Source organism: Podarcis muralis, chromosome 4, assembly GCF_964188315.1.
Source record: "Podarcis muralis chromosome 4, rPodMur119.hap1.1, whole genome shotgun sequence".
Taxonomy (NCBI): domain Eukaryota; kingdom Metazoa; phylum Chordata; class Lepidosauria; order Squamata; family Lacertidae; genus Podarcis; species Podarcis muralis.
The window spans coordinates 71,952,680-71,972,079 of NC_135658.1; the positions used below are offsets into that span (position 1 = coordinate 71,952,680).

Below are 19,400 nucleotides of genomic sequence, written 5' to 3' on the forward strand. Positions count from 1 at the left end.
CGCTGGCCCCCGGCCTCTTAAGTGAGATGGGTGCACAACCCTAAAGTCTGTCAAGACTGGCCCGTACGGGCAGGGGTACCTTTACCTTTACCTTTTACTGTTTTGGATGTTCTAATTCACTCTGATTTTCTTAAAACGGCTTTGTTTTCTAGCTCCATTTCATCAATCTACATCTGTATGCCAGACATGGCTCTAATCTGCATCTGGTTATGCAACATTGTGCACATTACTGTGTGAAGTGGATGGAGTGGGTTTTAGCTTGTAAACATGCTCATTTCGTTCTAAGAGAAAATTGTCGCCTGAATTAGGTAACACTCAACATTAGAACTGCTGGAAAAACCACCAGTGTCACAAATTGTTTTCTGGAAAAAAAAATGCAATGTGCGTAAGTAACTATGTTCATGACGATACCTTTTTAGAACCTGCCCCAATTAGCCTGAGGGCTAGAAGTTCACAGCTAAATTTGTGTTAACAGGAGTATCTCTTTTAAAGCCATCAGAGATGGCAAAGGGGAAAAAAGGCTAAGTGAGGGTGAATTCATTCAAGGCTATTTAGGTCAAAAGAAAGCCACAGCAGTTATGTGGCGGCTACTCTCAATCATTTCTTTAAAAAACCCTGTAATTTGAGATGTTGCTTTTAAGTTCATAGAACAGAAACCAGAAAGTGTGTAGAACACTGTCAACAGTGCTTGATCTCATTTTGGATATGCAGGTGCACAGATGTTCTCAAACACAAGCATGGCTAGAAAATTTGACTGAGGCCCCTATTATCCACCATCAAGGGGGCACACATGGAACTCTGGAGTACTTCCTGTTCAAGTGCAAACTTGACCACAGACTCCAGAAGACTATGAGGTGGCTTCTGGGCAGATAGCAGGACTTCCCTAGCCTGCTCTTACCACTGCAGCCCATGTGCCCCTAAACAACCACTCACAAGGGTCAGGGGATCTTGCTGTACAACAGCTAACATGGTTGCAAAAAGGAAACTATGGCAAAGTGCTATGTGTAGGATGAACAGCTTCACACAGAAACAGGGCATTTGAGGTCCTGTCGCCCAAGCTTTCAAATTTGTGAAATTCTGGATGCAAAAAAAGAAAACGTGAGCAAATAATATCTGAAATCCTTTGACCCCACAGTTTAGGTCAGATCATGCTTCAATGTAGATACAGCTACATTAAACTGAAATGCCACGGAAAGTATTAAATATTATATACAATAAGATCAAGTCATCGTTGGAAATACAGAAACAAAAAGGAGATTTCTAGTATTATGCCAAAGGTCAAATGTGACCTCAGGGAAAAAAGTTTTTGTGCAGGAAATAAAACAAAAATCTTCATCAATGTGAAAGAACAGCGGGAACGTTCCTGCTTCTGGGAAGAGCAAAATAGCAGATAAAAATGAAATTATCTTGTAAAAGCGAAGTAGCTTTAAAATAGAACCACTTTATGTTAAGGACTCTGCATAATCAGTTATTAAAACAAAAGACAAACCAATTCATATTTAATGGTGTATATATCTTTTAATGTACCGAAATACGAAACAGTAATTTGGGTTCACTGGCAATGGCTTCTGTGGTTTTACCATTAGATGGTAAAAAGCTGGTTTTGCACTGCAACGTTAATATTTTGGGGAAATTCCCGAGCTTCATTTTCAGAAGCAAAGATATTATTTAAAAAGTTACTTAAGAGAAAGTACAACTCTGAACCTGAACGTAGCACATAAAAATAATTTAGCAGGAAGGCCCCTCTTTCAAAATAGACACCTGTGAAATTGCATGTAGAAGAATATTTCAACCAATGGTTTGAACAAAGAAAAGGTCAAATGTGAATACTAAAACTACAGCAGCCTGTGTATCTGCTTTCCAAAGGCTCCAAAACCCTGGCATATTTCCTTCAAAATGGAACAAAATGTTTAAAGTAGCAAACACAATGTCTATTCGGGCCCTGTAACAATCTATCAAGTTTGCAATTGTCATAATAGCAAAGAAGGCATCACAGCAGTGTATAAAAAATATGGTTGCATCTAGCACCAATTAAGATAGCAAAAAATCCTGGATGGAATTACTTATTCCCTGTGAATCAAGTAGGTCAACGTGTCAAGTTTACATTTCCTTTCAGAAACATACACATGCCAGTCTCTAAACAAAAGATTGCTGTGGCTGCAATCATTAGAAATAAAAAAGGACCCAAGAATTTTGAAAATGAAGTGAAATGCTGAATGCCTAATTAGGCAGGTTATCACAGAAAAAGCGTGAGCAAGAATTATCAGAATTTATAGAACTGTAGAAAGCCAACACATTGCTGACAGATAAAAGAAGCCCCCAAAATATTTCTGAAAAGCGCAGCTATATGTATTGGACTCCATAAACTAAATTCAAGTAAAAAAAAGAAGTCCCAATCAGTTTTCTTTTCCTCCCTGGACCGAATAAGGAGAGCTCCACTACAGTCCTTTCTGAGATAGCCCTTACAAAAGGCCAAGTCCTTCATTACCTACTCCAAGTGCTTCTTTGGTTGCTCAGAGATCTCTTCCGGTGCTTTTGTTTCTTGCTTGTGCTCTTGTGGCCATGACTGCGCCCTCTTTTATCTTCCTTCCTGTCTCTGCTTAAGGACCGCCTGTGCCGTTCATATTCCCGACTTAAGCTCCTCAGGCCAGGACTGCTCCCTTTCGCAGAGTATTTCTTATGGAGGCGCCTTTCTTTCCTACATTTTTCATCATCGCTACTTAAGTCTCTTCTGTGCCTGCTTTTTTCAGTCTTATCCTTGCTATGATGGTTGCCCATGTCTCTGCACAAGCGAGTCTTCCCCTTGCTCGGCTCCCTATTGCATTTGCCTTGCTCAGACAGCAAGTCTTTCTTGCAGGTGTTCTGCTCACGGTCTGGGGTGGTCTTGTGTTGCTGATTTGTAGGAATGCATGAAAGGACACCTGAACTACTTTCATCGGAAACGGTGTCCCTGCTACTGACATTAATCTTAGGGTCCTTGATGAGAACATCCTCATGCAAACTTCCATTTAAGTACTTTGGCTGACTGCTCACACTTTCATTAACCTTTATGCTGCTAGGACAGAGCTGCATCGGTTTGGCTAAAGGGGACAGCATGGAAGTAGATGCAACACAATGGGGAACACCCACCAGCACTTTCAAAGGCATAGGCTGCAGTGCATTAGCTTCACTCTTCTTCAGATGGGTTTCTTCTACCTTCTTATTCATGAGATTGCTCAACAGTTTCTCCCTCAACTCTCTTTCTTTTCTCTGCAGTCCAAGAGCTCTCTCTTTTTCTTCCTCTACCCGTCGGAGTTCAGCTTCTTGCAGCCTCCTCCTTTCTTCCAAGTGCTGAAGGCGGATTTTTTCCTCGTTGTGCTCCTGTTCCATAAGCTTTATTGCCTAAGAATATAGAGAGAAGAGATTTCCCTTAGTTCTGTATCAAATACACTCATTCCATGGCAGGGTCAACCTTGAACAACTTCAGAGAACTGTTAGAAGGGAAACTATTCCCCAAAAAGGGAACTATGCAGACCACAAGTAGGCAAGCTGCATCCCAAAGAGACCTTCCTTACAGCCCAACTCAATACGCCCCATCAGCCCAACAAACAGATATATGCAGGGAACACAATTTACATAGGTAGAAAGGGCTCCCTCCACCATTCGCTTTACCGCCTATTGCAATAATGCTTTCCTCAACCTGCCAAACAGCTGTCTGAGCTGGGGGAGCATGTTGCCCAAGCCAATGAACTGGAGAAAGGGGAGGCATGTGATAGGACCTCTGCCTATCATGTGCCTCCTCTCTCCTGCTGCTCAGCTGACTGGCGCTGGGAGGAGCTAAGAATTCATGGACAATGGGTGTGTGTACCCGTTGGGTTCGCTGAAAAAAAGGTTTGTGTGCTTGCATGTGAGTGTGTGTGCTCTCCACCCACCAAATGCAACTCTCAGGGCCAAAAAGAATTGCCCATCTCAACACACTAAAGGACAGAACCGTAGCAGATTTCCTGCTTCTCATTCTTAAATTGCTAATGCAATCCAGCAGTTGCTAATGCAATTTTGCACTGTTGTCAGCTTGGTGCCATGAAGACTTTAAGATTTAAGAAAGGCTTGAGATTAAGGAAAGTCGGAACTTTATTTTAGTGTTTTTTTTATTCTCCTTGAATGGATTGCTAGATTTTCCTAGGATTTTAAGTCTCTGTAAATTACTATTCAGGTCCTAAATAAATTTGTAAGCAGAGTGATCTCATGAAGCTGACAAATTGTTATTTGTGCCACAGCAGCAAAATCAGTGTCCTAAACCTTGCAAATGAGCACATGCTACACATGAAAAGGTCCTTGATACAAACACATAACAACCTTCACTCCTCAAATGCAACAACTGCATTCTTATGAACTCAGAAAGGCCTTTGATGCGGCAAGCTTCATGACTATCCCAATGCTGGTCAATGATCCCTTACTGGAGAAACTCAGGTTAAAGGGAGACCCTTGATGCCCAACTCCCAGGTCCTATGCATGCTTCCTGGATACAGTGGTTACATACGCTTCAGGTTACATATGCTTCAGGGTACAGACTCCGCTAACCCAGAAATAGTACCTCGGGTTAAGTGCTTTGCTTCAGGATGAGAACAGAAATCATGCAGTGGCGGCGCAACGGCAGCAGGAGGCCCCATTAGCTAAAGTGGTGCTTCAGGTTAAGAACAGTTTCAGGTTAAGAACAGACCTCCGGAACAAATTAAGTACGTAACCAGAGGTACCACTGTACAGGTTTTTGTCCCGTTTGCACAGATTGCATCACACACTGGTTCAGCTTTATGATGTTGGAAAACACAGTAGCCTATTTGTCCTTCAAACAGGAAAGAAGAGTGAAGACAGGGTTGGGCCTAGCCAAAACACAATGCTAACAGCAAGGTGCTATGAGCATTATTTAAAATGGAGTAACTGAAGAGGCATCATTATAAAATAGAGAGAAGAAATCCGTGTGTGTGTGTGTAATTTATCAAATCCTCACTTATAAGGTGCTTGGGTTTTTTTATACTGCTTTCCCATGCACACATGTCCAAACCCTAAAAATAAAAAACCAGTTACCTTTGCTCTGCTCAGCAGTTCAGCAATTAATTGAATAGACTGAAGGTTTCTCTGAGCTAAGAGAAGCTTTCTCTCCTCAAGCTTTATTTTCTCTTGCAGTTTTTTTTGCTCTTCAGCTTGTATTTTTTCAAGCCGCTTTTTGTTTCTACGAATTTCACGATCCTTTTGTTTCTGCTCTCTTTTGCGCAATTTCTCTTCTCTCTTTCTCTCTCTCTCCAATTCCTCAAGTTCTTTCTGTTTCCTAAGGATAAAGATTGCAGTTAGTCGCAATAGGTTCAATTTTAAAGGATTTAAAAAAATTCTTCAAACAAACAAACAAAAAAACAAAACTATTACTAACAGCTTCAAATCCATTTGGAGGTTAAACCTCACCAATTTCAAAGGACTGCTCCAAGTTAAGGATTGAAGTCTTACAAAACAGAAGTAAGAAACAAAGCCATATTGAGCACAAAGCAGCATTTCTAAATATTTTCCCAAGCCACAACAAGAAGGTAAAACAGAACTGATACTATTTTAATCATTTGATGGATAAGAACGTGGTATCAAGAACACCATGAATCACCATGAATTTGTTAAGTCTAATACACATTAACAGAATTGGCCATTAAAACACCTGTTTTCACCAGGAAGGTGGTAATGCAAGGTGTGAGAAGAACTGCTCACATTCTGATATGCTGTGGATAGATGCCATGCCTTCTATCTGGCATAAAGCTAGCTCTGCATCAATAAGTTTGGGTGTAATTTATGCAGCTAAAGCCATCAGTCTGCAAGAGCTGTGCTATTAACATCTGTAGCGATGAAATGCTTTGAGAGATTGGTTCTTCAACATCTTAGGACATGTTTTCCACCGGATTTTGATGAACACCAGTTCGCTTATTGGAGAAATAGGTCAACAGATGATGCCATAGCCACAGCTTTTCCCCTTGTGGCGAGTCATCTGGAGAGACTGTAGAATTATGTCAGAATGCTGTTTATTGATTATAGCTCGGCTTTTAATACCATCCTTCCGGACATTCTTATTAAAAAACTGAGGGACCTGGAACTTTCTTCTACCATCTGATTGGATTAAAGACTTTTTGAGGGATTGCACACAAATAGAGGATTGGGCCTGTTACATCTACCTCTCTGAAGCTCAGCACTGGCACCCCACAGGGATGCGTGCTGAGTCCCTACCTGTACTCGTTGTATATATGACTGTATCTCATCCGATCCATCTACTGTAATTATTAAGTTTGCAGATGATACCACCATAATGGGTCTAATTACAGGTGGAGATGAATCAGCGTATAAGGAGGTTCAAAAAGTCTCAACACGGTGCCTAGAGAACAACTTGCACCTAAATATCAGTAAGACAAAGGAGATGGTGTTGGACTTTTGGAGGACGAGAGGGGAACTAGCCCCATTGTATATTGGGGGGGGGTGCTGTGTGGAGATAGTCTCTTCCTTTAAATTCCTGGGAGTCTACCTTAGTGAAGACCTCACTTGGAAAATCAATACAACCCAGGTGGTTAGGAAGGCCCAACAGAGACTCTATTTCCTCAGGGTCTTGCGAAAGAAAAATGTCAAACAAAAACTGATAATCTCCTTCTACCAGTCCACAATAGAAAGTGTCCTTTCATACTGTATTACAGTGTGGTATGTTGGTTTGACAGCCATGGCGTTGGTTTGACAGCCACGGACAGGAAGTCCCTACAGAGAGTGGCGAATACAGCACATGACATCCTGGGCTGTCCCCTGAGTTTGCTAGATGACATCGCAGGAAACTGCTGCCTCAGGAGAGTGAGGAAAATTCTTAGGGATGACTCACACCCCGGCCAGCACCTCTTTAATCTCCTACCTTCGGGCAGGAGACACAGAAGTATAGTCAGCCGTACCAACAGGTTAAAGAACAGTTTTTATCCGTGGGCTGTTGGGCTGCTGCATGGAAAAAAATAGTGGTGCAATTGACTTCCGACAAGCACACAGAGTGCGAACCAGATTGAGTGTATGGGGGGGGGGGAACGCTCATTTAATTTCACTGCACACAGGTGGTGTAGTGACAATAAAGATTTATTATCATTTATTTATTTTTTATTATTATTATTATTATTATTATTATTATTATTATTATTATTATTGCAATAGAACACTGCCAAGAGTATCAAAGAGCTACTGAAAGCCATTTGATGCTATCCATATTCAAAACAGAACCACTGAAATCAGTGGACTTTATTTCAATGGGCGCCCTCTGAGTATCTCTAAATGGTATCACCCCATGGTCCAGAATCATGGAATTAAACATGTTTGGTGGCATATTAATTATCTCCACCCACAACCCAACAAAATATACCAGCCTTATTCGTAACATGCTCAGTAACACTTTGATAAATAAGATGCTCAAGAGAAATGTATAGAGTAACCATTCACAAGAGTGCAGTGTCAGTGGAACTGCTCTGAAGTAATTTCATCAAAGACTGCAGCTTGGTGTTCTATCAGAAGCTTTAAACAGATTGTACTAGACCAGGTGTAGCCAACATGGTCTCTCCAGATTTTGTGGAGCTATAAACCCTTGTCATCCCAAACTACTAGCCATGCTGGCTGGAGCCGAAGGGAGTTGTAGCCCAACATCATCTTGAGATCACCACATTGGCTTCTCCATATTAGACCTACAGGAGCTTAACTAAAGACACATATTAACAGGATCAAGTGCGTTAAGCTTAATTAGCTGAAAGTGGAAAAGGCCTTGTTCAGAAACTGTTATTTTCTTAGATTGATTTTACTGTCAGAAGCAACAGTGAACAGTCTATTGTTGTGCTTTCTAGATGAATAGTAGCATTTTCCAAAAGGTTGTATCAAACACCCCAATTTATGGCTTCTTAATGTAAACATTTACATAAAGCAAAATACAAATGGATTACAATATTCAAAACATCTGAGTAGTAAACAGCCCAAAATATAAGAACAGAAATAACTATGTTGCATTTTACAAGTACAAAAACATTAACAGAGTTTGTTATTTCTTAGGAAGGAAGCGTACCTTTCCTCCTCTTTTTGTCTTTCCTCTGCTTCTTTTTCTTTACGTTTTTGTTCTTCTCTCTGTTTTTCAAGCTCTTGGAGCTTCTGCCTTTCAAGCTGACGTTTCTTAATTGAAGCATCACTCAGGTGTTTTGTTGAATCAAATGAAACCTTTTACAGGCACAGAACAAAAAGTATTCACATTAAAGTACACTGACAGATTTTTAAGTGTTCCATTTGATTTCATTGTGCAATTTAGAATGGAACACTTGTGCTTACCGGTTACAGAAGCTTGAAAACTAAGCCACACCAGGTCTGTCCACATTAGTAGTCACTAACTTAATGAATATCATCACAGTTAATGATATTCATTCTTAACCTTTAATAGTCCTGAACGACAGTGGTTCTCATATTTTGCCGCAGTGTGCCCCCTTAAGTAATTATCAAAAAAGCCTTACAAGATTTTTGAACAGTAAATGACAGGCTTCCTAGTGCTTACTTGTCCTTAGGAAGAACAAGGAAAAGAGGACATTATTGACTAGGTGGTATGTAAATACAATCCAATTAATCCATCCATAAAATGAGAACACTGAAAGATTCCAATGTTGAATGCATTATTATCAAAATGAACGGCAAATCTCTGCTCACATAGGACTGCATTCAATTCACTGCATTCAAAAGGAACACAAAGGTTGCATGCCTGAAACCATATTGCAATGCAGATAACAGCGAATTCCCAGTAACTGAGAGGCTGATCCAACTATTTTCCTAGATGCCCACTCATACTGTTAAAACCACTAATTTACCCACATGCCTTTCTAGTTAAACTGAGTATCTGCTGACTAGATAAATACTGTTATTTCTAAATGCAAACTCTAATTTCACATAGAGTTCACTCTATTCTTTAACAGAACATATTAAACAGGGAATTATATACTATTAAAAAAAAAAATCAGCTGGAAAGATAAACATGAATAATGCCAGAACAATTGCTCTTCTTTTCAGTGTTATGATTACATGAAGGGAAAAAAATTCATGATTACATGAACTGGCAAAATAACTTTCATTGTAAATTGGGAATTGCATGGTTTAGTGTATGAAATGCCCAACCATCAGTCTCTCACAAGACAACTTTAGCATATTTCCTTATGTCACTCCTACTCTCTGTTCCCACATGTAGCAGAGCCCTATTTGGGTGTTCAATTCCCTGGAGACACAGCAGTTGGTCCAGCCCCCATAATGTCCCCATACCAGGCTCCATGCCCTTCTACTTCCCTGGGTGGTGAATATGTCCAGTGGGGAGCTTGCTTTACTCATGAGATGCATGTGCAATTGAGAATCATGCAGAGTTTCAATCCCATAGGGAACCTCTATGAATGCAGCAAGCTCCCTGCTATAGATATTTCCATCCCTACGTTGAGACGGGGAACAAGGGTAGGCACAGGTGAGCGCTAGAAGGTGAACACTGGAATATAATGGAAAAGCAGCTAGGCAACATGTTCCCACTCTCTCTAGTGTGTGAAACAGCATGCTTCGATAGGGCCTAGGAACATACTTCAATAAAGTAAGCACAGAATGAAGCACAGGAAGCAACGCAAAAGGCAATTCAGGATGCCACGAAGTACTCAGGTTTAGAAAAAGACTGGATATTCTTTTAATGTATTTTTTGAGATCATCTGACTTAAAAGAGTCTATGGGTGAGATCAAATGTAGGGTAAGCGGGCATCCACACAGGAAACAGGGCTTCCCTTCCTATCCTCCCACTACTGGAGCAGATTTATTTATTTAATTTTTTTGAGGGGGGCAGGGATGCTGCTGAAGGAGAAATAAGAAAACCAGAAGCACTTTTGTGCAAGTGGATTTCTGCTGCACAAAGAGAAGCTGCACTGGCAGCTGCTCTATATATTTAGTCTTTCAGACGTCTGCTACATCATTACAATTCATAAACTGTATGCCTATATCTTGTTAAGAACTAGTGACAGCACATTCCCCAATGCATACTTAACAGTTACTATAATTTGTGACATTTTCTTTGCGAGTTGCTTCTTCTGTCATATTCAAAGTTACACTCCCCACGCCATTTAGTTGGGCAACGCTTTGGGTACCATTTGTGGAAAGGTGGCATACAAATGTTTAAAATAAATGCCTCTAAAGGTTCACTTATGGGGTGCATGCACCTAAAACTGGTAACTTAAGCACCAGCTCATCAAAATATAAAGGAGAAGAACATGCAATGTTTCTTTGAAGAATTTTCTACTAGGAACAGCTCAACAGTATCTCACCTTTAAGTTACAAGCCACTGCTTTGCCATCTTCACCTTTGTACATCAGCTTCATCCCTCGTAAAGCGTTCATAGCCTTGATGAAACCTGCATATTCCTCATACTGAACATAAGCTTCAAAATTCAAATGGCCTCCAAAACTGAACGTATGAAAGTTTCTGCCAGTCATTTCTTCCCTATATGGGTCCAACATGGGTATGTCCACATTCCGTATTTCCCCAAATTTACTAAACACTTTAATAAGAACTTCTTCACTTGGTTTTTCTGAGCCAGAGTCTTTCAGCGCAAACCATTTACAAGGCAAGCCCTCCAGATGAATAGTGTCTGGCCTTTCCCCTGGCAGAGTTTCATTCATATCTTTTGCATCACGAAAAAAGGAGTCCCAGTCATGTCGAGTAGGAAAGTCAATTTTGTATTCTGCAGCGCGGACTTTTAAAATGTCTGAAAAGCCACTAAGTTTTATAGTTTTGCCATCCAGGCATGCAAGGAAGGATTTAACCAGACTCTTATTTTCTACCTCTCCTTCAAAGCGTATGAAATCCATGGTGCTTTTAGATATCCGCAAGGTTGAGAACTGATGTGTTTGCACCATTCCTTTCAGCCTTTCCATCACTTCCCAGTTTGAAATAGACTTCCCAGGCTGCTTTAACTGAGGAAGTGCCACACTGATAGTCATTTTTGTAATGGGCTTAAGGTATAGCCCATAAGGAGCACAAAGCTCCACTGCTTCTGATGTGTCATGAACTATTGTAGCAGCTGCCATAGCTACAAAAAAGACAATAAGCAAACAAGGGATAGTAGGCTTATCTGTGATTTAGACACTGGCAGAAAGTGGTTCCTTTCTTTGAATAAATGATCATTTTAACAGTTTCTTGAAAGCAGCATTCAAAGGCTTAAGAACAAGTCCTCTGTTAAAATTTATCAAAACAATATATATAGAGAGTCCACAACAAAATATTATGCTCTTTCCTAATCACACTGCAAGCAGAGAAACTGCAAAGCTGTGTGATGGGTACTAAGAAGGAGTGTTTAAGAAGGAGAAACTGAAGACGCAGAGAAATAGCTGTAGTCTTTTGCTTCAAATTCATTGCAGGTTGTTTGATGCATCACAACTGAGATGAATTCGAGTGGATACAGAAACCAGAAATCTGTGTGAAATTGAAACAAATGAATTAAGCATCTTACTTTCCATCCTATTAAACCAAACACAGGATGCTTTTTAGATAATGAAGCACTGAAGATCAGCAAACACCTCAAAGCCAAAATTACTATAAAATGATTTCTGGAAAGGTATTAAGTATAGTATGTACATTATATATTTCCTATGCACAGCAAAATTTACAAACTATTGTTACACAGTGAGAATACATCCAACTGACAAGTACTGCAATCCTAACCCTGTCTATTCAGAGGTAAATCCTACTGAATTAAATGGGGTTTACTCTCAGGTAAATGGGGTTAGGATTACAGCCTAAGTTGATAATATTTTCATTAGCATTACCTGCATGAAACATAAAAAGTTTCAGCAACCCTAGCTCAGAAATTAACTACAACAGTTAAGATAAAAAGAGAATTTACTAAATTGTCATCCAAGTTAATACTATTTTACTATTTGTAAAAGGTGAATGAATATATTCTACTTTCAATTACTGTAACAATTAATTTAACACCATAAAATTAAATTATGAAACTACATAATATGATTGCATGCTGGTCAATGGGGAAAGCAGGAGAATGTAAGGAGAGTCCTGCTGGCTCAGCCCCAAAAGCCTATCCAACCCAGCATTTTGTTTCCGACAGAAGCCAGCCAAATTGTCTCCTGGGAGCATGAAGGTGACAGCCACCTCCAGTTTGCTCCCAGTATTCAGTGCACACTCCCTAAAACACAAGGAAGAAGAAATGGGGCAATGAATCGGGTAGGCCCCACTTTTCAGGCTGGTGCTCAAGAAGGGTTCCAGGTCCGAAACAAAAAGGCTGACCACACAATATGCAACACAGGTAGTGTGTGGTGTATTAAGACCAGTGAGAGAGACCTGGGTTCACATCCACCCCCACCTGGCCCTGGACTAGAAAACGGTCCTAGCCTGCCTCAGTGCTGCTGTGAGAATGAAACCAGAGGAAGGCTTATTGATGCAAACCCCCAAAAGGTATTTTCTATGGTTAAGTTTTTACCTCTATCTTCAGTACATTCTATTTTATTTGCTACGGCTAGTGGCTGATGCAAATAAAGATTCTTCCGATTCTGACTCCAGAGGAAGGGCAGGGAAGCCTAGTGCCCTGAGCCCCTGGAAAGGAGGGCGCAGGTGAAAGGAGCCACCAGGAGCCTGGTGAAAGAAAGAAAGAAAGAAAGAAAGAAAGAAAGAAAGAAAGAAAGAAAGAAAGAAAGAAAGACGACGTCGTGCTGGGGCTGCAGGCTTAGAAAAAGGAGCTGTTGGAGAAAAAAAGGGGGGCGATGAGCACAGAATAGAGAACTTGAGCAGAGGACATTCGCTTTTTTCGCAGGTGGGCTAAGTGCCACAACGGGCCCGAAGGCAGGCTGGCGTCTCCCGCACAGACACGCACCCAGGAAACGTGTCGGTCCTGACACACGCACAACAGCACACGCGCACTGTGGGCGACTGGCTACAGGCGGATCGGTGGGCGAGAGGAGGCACCTACCGCGCGCCCGGTCCTTGGCACATCTGGCCTCCGCCAAACTGAGGAGGAAGAAACAGCCCCGCGCCGCCGACGCCCGTCTTCTTCCTCCTCCTCCTCCTCCTCCTCTCCAGGGTAACCCGCGGTCGCCTCTCTCTCCCTCTCCCTCTCTCGTCCGGCCTCCCGCGCACGCGCGCCCCGCACCGGCCTTCCCACAGTGCCCAGCGCCACCAAAACAAAAGCACTTCCGCTTCCTCCGAGATAAACGAGGGCGGGCCCGTAGGAAGCCCGCTATAGAGGGAAGGGAATGCCCTTATAAGGGCTTGGTGCACACAGAGAGACGGAGAGCGCGGAATGTAGAGGGACACGCGTGATGCGCACTTCAGGTTTCAAGACGCCGAGGGGAATGTTTTCTGAGTTGCTCGCGGGTCGGCGGGACGCGCGGCTCCTCCTGCATGCATGCATGCATGCGGCAGAGGAGGAGGAATAATTGTGGGTAGCTAGAGCTTCAGCTGCAGTGTGATGAGCGTTTTGTCTTGGGATTATTAATAAAAAAAATTATCAGCAGTCTCAGGTCTCATCTTACAGAGTCATAGAATTGGAAGGGGTCCGAGGGTCATCTTGTCCAACCCCTGCAATGCAAGAATCTCAGCATCCAATTTGAAAGCAGCCCGGACCCTGCTTGGCTTTGCAAATGTGCTAGCAGTTTTATTGCCGCTCCACTTCAACTTTGTATGTCCCTCAGCCAGCCTGACGCTCAATACAGTATTAGCAGCGGGCTATGATCTTGCTTTTCTTTAATTCTCAAACATACCGTTCTCTAAATTAGAAGTATCGTGGCAATGGATCGCGTTTGCTTTAGAATTTGCACTGTTGGGACTATTATTTTAAGCCATTCATACAAAGCAAGGCCGCAGTTAAAAGGAGTACGCGTGCCTCTTTTTGCTGCTAGTAGCCTGCGACTTTTTGATTCTGAGTGAGTGGGATCGCGCTGGTGTCTAAGCACAGCTGCGATACATAAATAAATGTAAGTTAAAAAACAACAACAACACGACTCCCTAGATTCAAATCTCGTATTCTAATCTGTGGGAATTTGTCACTTCCAAGGAAAGCTGCAAGAATGACTTTTCCAAAGTTAGACCAGGTATTCCTCCTGTTGAGACAAAGATACGTTACAAAGATTCTTCAAATACTGTATATAAATCTATGGAACGAAGATCATAGAGTTTAAAAGAATTGGGCTTCGCAACCGTAGAAAAATCATTGTCTTCCTGGAGTTACACCGTTAAAGGTGGGCTGCCATCTAGTGGTTTAGTGCGAATTTTCAACGTATCACGTCAAGCGGAGGAAAAGACGTTGAGACTACTTTGTTATTGTTTTAAAAATTTCTATTAACCATATAGTGGGTTTTTAAAAGAAAACTAGACAATTTTGTGTGTGAGAGAGCTGAGTTGTGATAAATTCAGCAGCCAACTCAACATAAAATCTGACCCATGTTGACCGTGACATACAGCAGTGTCAACGTACATCACACTGAATAAGGGTGTACTTACTTAATTTTATTTCTAATTATATCTCACTTTCTTCCAAGGAGATTAGGGTGGCATACATTATCTTCTACAACAGCTCTGTGAGGTAGGCTAGTCCAGAGCTTTCCAAACTTTTCATGTTGGTGACACACCTTTTTAGACCTGTATCATTTCGTGACACAATAGTTCAGTTTTACTAGCAAACCGGAGGTTATACTAACTCCTTTCCAGCCCCTGGAGGAATGCAGGGAGCATTTGCGCAACACACCTACACACTGCAGCCAACACACAAACGTGCCGCAACACACGGTTTGGAAAACTCTGGGCTAGGCTGACAGATGGTGACTGGCTTAACATCACCCAGTGAGCTTCATGTCGAGTGGGGATTTGACCCCTGGTCTTATTCCATGTGTGTGCTTTCATGTGCTTTAATAGCTGCTGTGTTTGGACCATTAAGACCAGCATGATGCTTTTCATTATATGACAGCTCATAAGTAAACTTGCAAGCTGTTTCTATTGAACAGTATTAGTTTCACTGAAATTGCGAAATTAACTGGAAAGCTCAGAAATCAAGATGGCAAGAGATTTAAAAAAGAATGGGAAATGTTTTATTATGTATTTACAAAAGTATTGTAAACAGGTTAATACATTGGCAGGATTTTAAGAAATAGTACAGGAAAGTTGAGGTAGAAAAAATAATTTCAAGTAGAAATGATATGCAGTTGAAAAGAAAATTTAAGGAACCGGGGGGGGGGGGGGAGGGAAGTCAAGAGATTCCCTTTGGATTTGATACTGTTTTTGTGTATAATTTTCTTTGGTTGTGGTGGGTTTTTGTTGTTGTTGTTGTTATTTCTGTTGAAAATTTAATTAAAATATTATTTTGAAAACAAACAAACCAGTATTAGTTTGGATGATGTAGGAATGGATGATGTATATTAAATATAATAAATGCCTCGTTGAGGGAAGTTGTGCTCCATTTGGCTTGGAAAGTGAAAGCACTACTGAAGTCTCTTCCTTAGATCCTTATGATCAGTGTGACTAGAGGCCAGAGTCTAGCCTTCCTTTCCTAGACCAAATGGTTTAGCAGACTGTGGCCTGCCCATGGTATCTATTTCTTTCCCATATGCAGGTCATCAAGCATGTAGATAACAAAAAGCTTAAATCAGTTCAGACTCATTTCCCAAGAAGAATAGACTATTCTAGTTCCCCACATTGACATCTTACAATTATTCCTTTGCAAATAAAATTCTTGCCAGACCACGTTTTTCGAATCTGTCTCTGATTGTGTGTGCTTTTTTTAAACCAAATTGTACAAAAATTGCTCTGTCCACAAGCTCTGACTTCATCCCCCACCCTATTTAAAAATATAGTTGAGATAGTTGAGAATGGCTTGCCACTTGCTTCACTCTTTAACATAGCTTTTTGGTTACCTGGGAGTAAGTTCCATTTGTCATAATAGGACTTACATTTTAGTAAGCCCCATTGAACAAGCATATGGCTGATTATATTGCATGTTGTTAAATACACCATTCAGTAAAACTAATTTATTACATTAGAACTCCACTAGAGGAAGCTGTTTCCATGAGATTGAGCTTTGAGGGAATCTTAACTTCTTGAAGCTGTTTCATAGTCTTAGACTCAATTTACAGTTGGCAAAGGAAACATTCAAAAAAGAAAAATAGGTCTATCAATGATTATTACCTGTGACAGCTAAATGTCATATAGTCAATAGTAGCATATCTCTCAGTACCGTCTATAGAATAGAAGGCAAAATTCTTGAATTGAATCTCCTTCCTCTGTGTTACATTTTAGATTGTAATCTACTCAGGGCAGCAACCTGTTTTGCTGTGTAGCGCTATACTTGTCTACTCAGAAGTAGAGTCATGAAAAGGTCTGCAGAATAGGAGAGGAGGGTAGCTTAAGAACTGGGTGTAAGGTGGAAAAGGTGCAGAGAAGTTGCAATGTGTGGGAGGAGGAAGATACTGGGTTGTACAAAAGGAGGAGGAAGCATGGGCACCAGAGTAAAAACAGAAGCAAAATGGGGCTGGAGAACAAAAAAAGAGAAGCAGTCTCAGATTAAGGGGTTGGAAAGGTGAAAAGTGAGCTGAGTAATTGCATGGAGTGGGAAGAGAAAGCTTTAGGAAGTTGATGTGGGGGAAAGGTAGGGCAGCTGGCGCATTTAGTAATAGCAGTTAGAACAGTAATAGCCAGCACTTAGAAAACCTTGCAATTAATGAATATTGATCACTGGTGTAAAATAGTCTGGCAAAAAGCCATAATGGAAAATGTATTGCAATAAAAAATAAAAAATGAAGGTGGTGTTGTAAATAAAAATATCCCCTTTTCCCTTATGGGGTATCCAAGAGCCCATATAGAGTCCTTACATAGGTTCCCTATTGGTAGGAGAAAATAACAGAGGCCAACCAGAGAATATTGAGAAGCAAAGCAGCTAGTAAGCTTGATCTTTATTGATCTGTTGCAACAGGGTACTCCCCTCACACGCAGGAGAGGAAGAGGACCCCCCAAAATGCTGTGCAAGGGCTTATAAAGACTTTTGAAATTCCCATTCTCTAGATCAAGACCACCCCCAGAAACATTATGCATACATCACTGAAAGGGTGTAACCTAAGACCACCCCTCAGATACATCCCACCTACCATCACAGAAATTTAAATGTTGTTTTTCTCCTGTCACAGTTTATCTCCTGTCTGGCAAGTTACTTGATTGGATTTCCCTGGGAGCCTGGCCATTCTTTTGCAGTGGTAAAATACTTATTTCCTGGGCCAGGTCACAGGCTCACACCCTATTCATATCTGAAATGTGTCCTTAAGACAGGATTTGTGAGGAAAGAGACAATGGGGAGACTTTTCCAGTTTGACCTTGCAGAGAAAACATTTGGTCAGTTTAGGAATCAAAATGGTTCCAGGTTGGTCTTCCTGTGCTGACCTATGTATGTGCGGTTATGAATATTACCATATATTACCATAAATTCCTATCACAGTGGCAAGGGGAGAGAGAAAAACTATACTGTTTTTTACACTGTGTGGTATGGTTTTATTAAATATACAAATGAAACAATACATGGATGAGAAATTCCTACAGCATATTGCAATATGGCATAGATAAGCAGGCACCGCTCATTAGCTCACTTCTACAGTTCTATTTTCTGAGTTGATTTATTGAAGAATTCATTCAACTGGTTTAGTGTAATAACTTCATAATTATGTAATGTAAAACAATATGTTTAGTATTTACCCTCCCCCATGACCCATTTTTTTTGTCAGCCATGTCACGTTTTATGATTTATGTGTGTACAATTTTGTAAAAGAAGAATATATACACAGAGAGAGAGAGAGGTGTTTTTTTTTTTAAAAAAAAAGCAGTGTATAAAATTTATGAAATAAAGAATACATGACTGTGCTGTATTACCACTCCTCTTTCCTACCTCTTCACACCTAATGCATGCGAAGTCTGGGCCACTGCAGTCACCACTTTTCCGTGTGTGATGTTGCATCCCTGCAATATCCTGGGTGCTTTTCTGCCACCTTTATAGATGCAATGGCCTTTCACTTAATCCTATATGTTTCATTTTTGCCTTGCACACTAGTGCCTCTCATTTTAGCTGTTGGGAAGTGAAGGGGTGGGGAATGAGGCCACAACCAGTTGGGAATGCCCCGGTCACTGAGTGCGTTATTATTCAGAGTGCCTTCAGACCACAATGGAAATATAGACAACAATTTGTAACATTGCTCAAGTTCTGCTTTTGGGGTAATGCTTGAAGAAATGCAGTATCCTTACAACTTTCTTCAGAGCTCATTTCTGAGCATTTTGTCACACTGTATTGAATGAAGGTATAAATTGCAGATCTGAATGATTTGCAACTTCCAAACCAAACACAGCCTAGCAGACTTAATATTATGGCCTGCTCGATGGCTGGCAACTCCTCTCTTTTTTTCAGTTCTCAACAGGCAACACCAGGAGGCTGTTTAGGCCCTTGGTAGCTTGTAGTCCAGTGGTGTACAGGGTTGATTTAGTTGGCTTGTGAGCAGCCCAGTTCCCAAATGTAGGAGGCAAACATCCGTCTAATGTTACCCTCATTAAACCCCTTTCCTTGTGTTTTTAAACTGCTTTAACCAGGGCTCTTTTTCAGCTGAAACTCAAACTCAGTTCCAGTACCTCTCAGGTGGGTGCCATTGCTATTAAAAGAGAACAAGGGAGATGTTCATAGTGAGTTCTGGCACCTCTTTTTCTAGAAAAAATAGCACTGTAACCTGCCCTGGGATGTTACAGTGAGGGTAAGAAATCTAATGCAATAAATATCCCAACATTTAAAGGAAGCTGGTAGCTGAAACACCAGTACATCACAGAATCACAGATTTGTAGAGTTGAAAGGGAGAATAGGGGTCATCTAGTCCAACCCCCTGCAGTGCAGGAATCTTTCACCCAGCCTGGGACTTGAACCTATGACTTTGAGATTAAAAGTCTCATGCTCCACCAACTAACGAAATGTGGTCTGTACTAGCAATGGAAAAACTTAACACACCAGCTACAGATATTAAGAGGAACACCTGGAGTCTATGCAGTCTTGCGAAGACTGTGATGTCTTTCTGATATATAGTTTATTTACACACGCATACAATCTGAACTTGCGATAGAGGGGCTCACAGCATTAACACCCCACAAGTTTCTCCCATTGCCAAAGCAGCTTTACATTCACAAAGAAATTTGCCATGGCTCTCTGACCGTCTGCTGCATTTTTACAGATGGTCACTTATTCTCTCAGTGCTCACATTCCAGCCAACTGCAATCCTAAGGAACTACTCTCCTTTCAACCCTGGTCTTTGTCCTGCTAACTAACTCAGAGCTGGAGGAGGAGCTCCTCCCATTTTTCCATCAGG

General features: G+C 41.1%; 1 protein-coding gene across 2 annotated transcripts; it reads right to left on the reverse strand.

Moving 5' to 3' along the window:
- Window positions 1–1,498: 1,498 nt before the first annotated feature.
- Window positions 1,499–13,192, reverse strand: AKAP17A (A-kinase anchoring protein 17A). 2 transcript variants are annotated; one of them, XM_028727774.2, is made up of 5 exons: window positions 12,998–13,192; window positions 10,341–11,487; window positions 8,081–8,229; window positions 5,065–5,305; window positions 1,499–3,381 (listed from the first exon to the last, which is right to left on the reverse strand). In XM_028727774.2, exons 2-5 carry the CDS (start codon window positions 11,100–11,102, stop codon window positions 2,485–2,487), a joined length of 2,049 nt encoding a protein of 682 aa, XP_028583607.2. In that variant the 5' UTR covers window positions 11,103–11,487; window positions 12,998–13,192; the 3' UTR covers window positions 1,499–2,484. The 2 variants fall into 2 exon arrangements, with proteins under 2 accessions (XP_028583607.2, XP_028583609.2); XM_028727776.2 differs by having other exon boundaries at window positions 12,902–13,001.
- Between the last annotated feature and the right edge of the window lie 6,208 nt (window positions 13,193–19,400).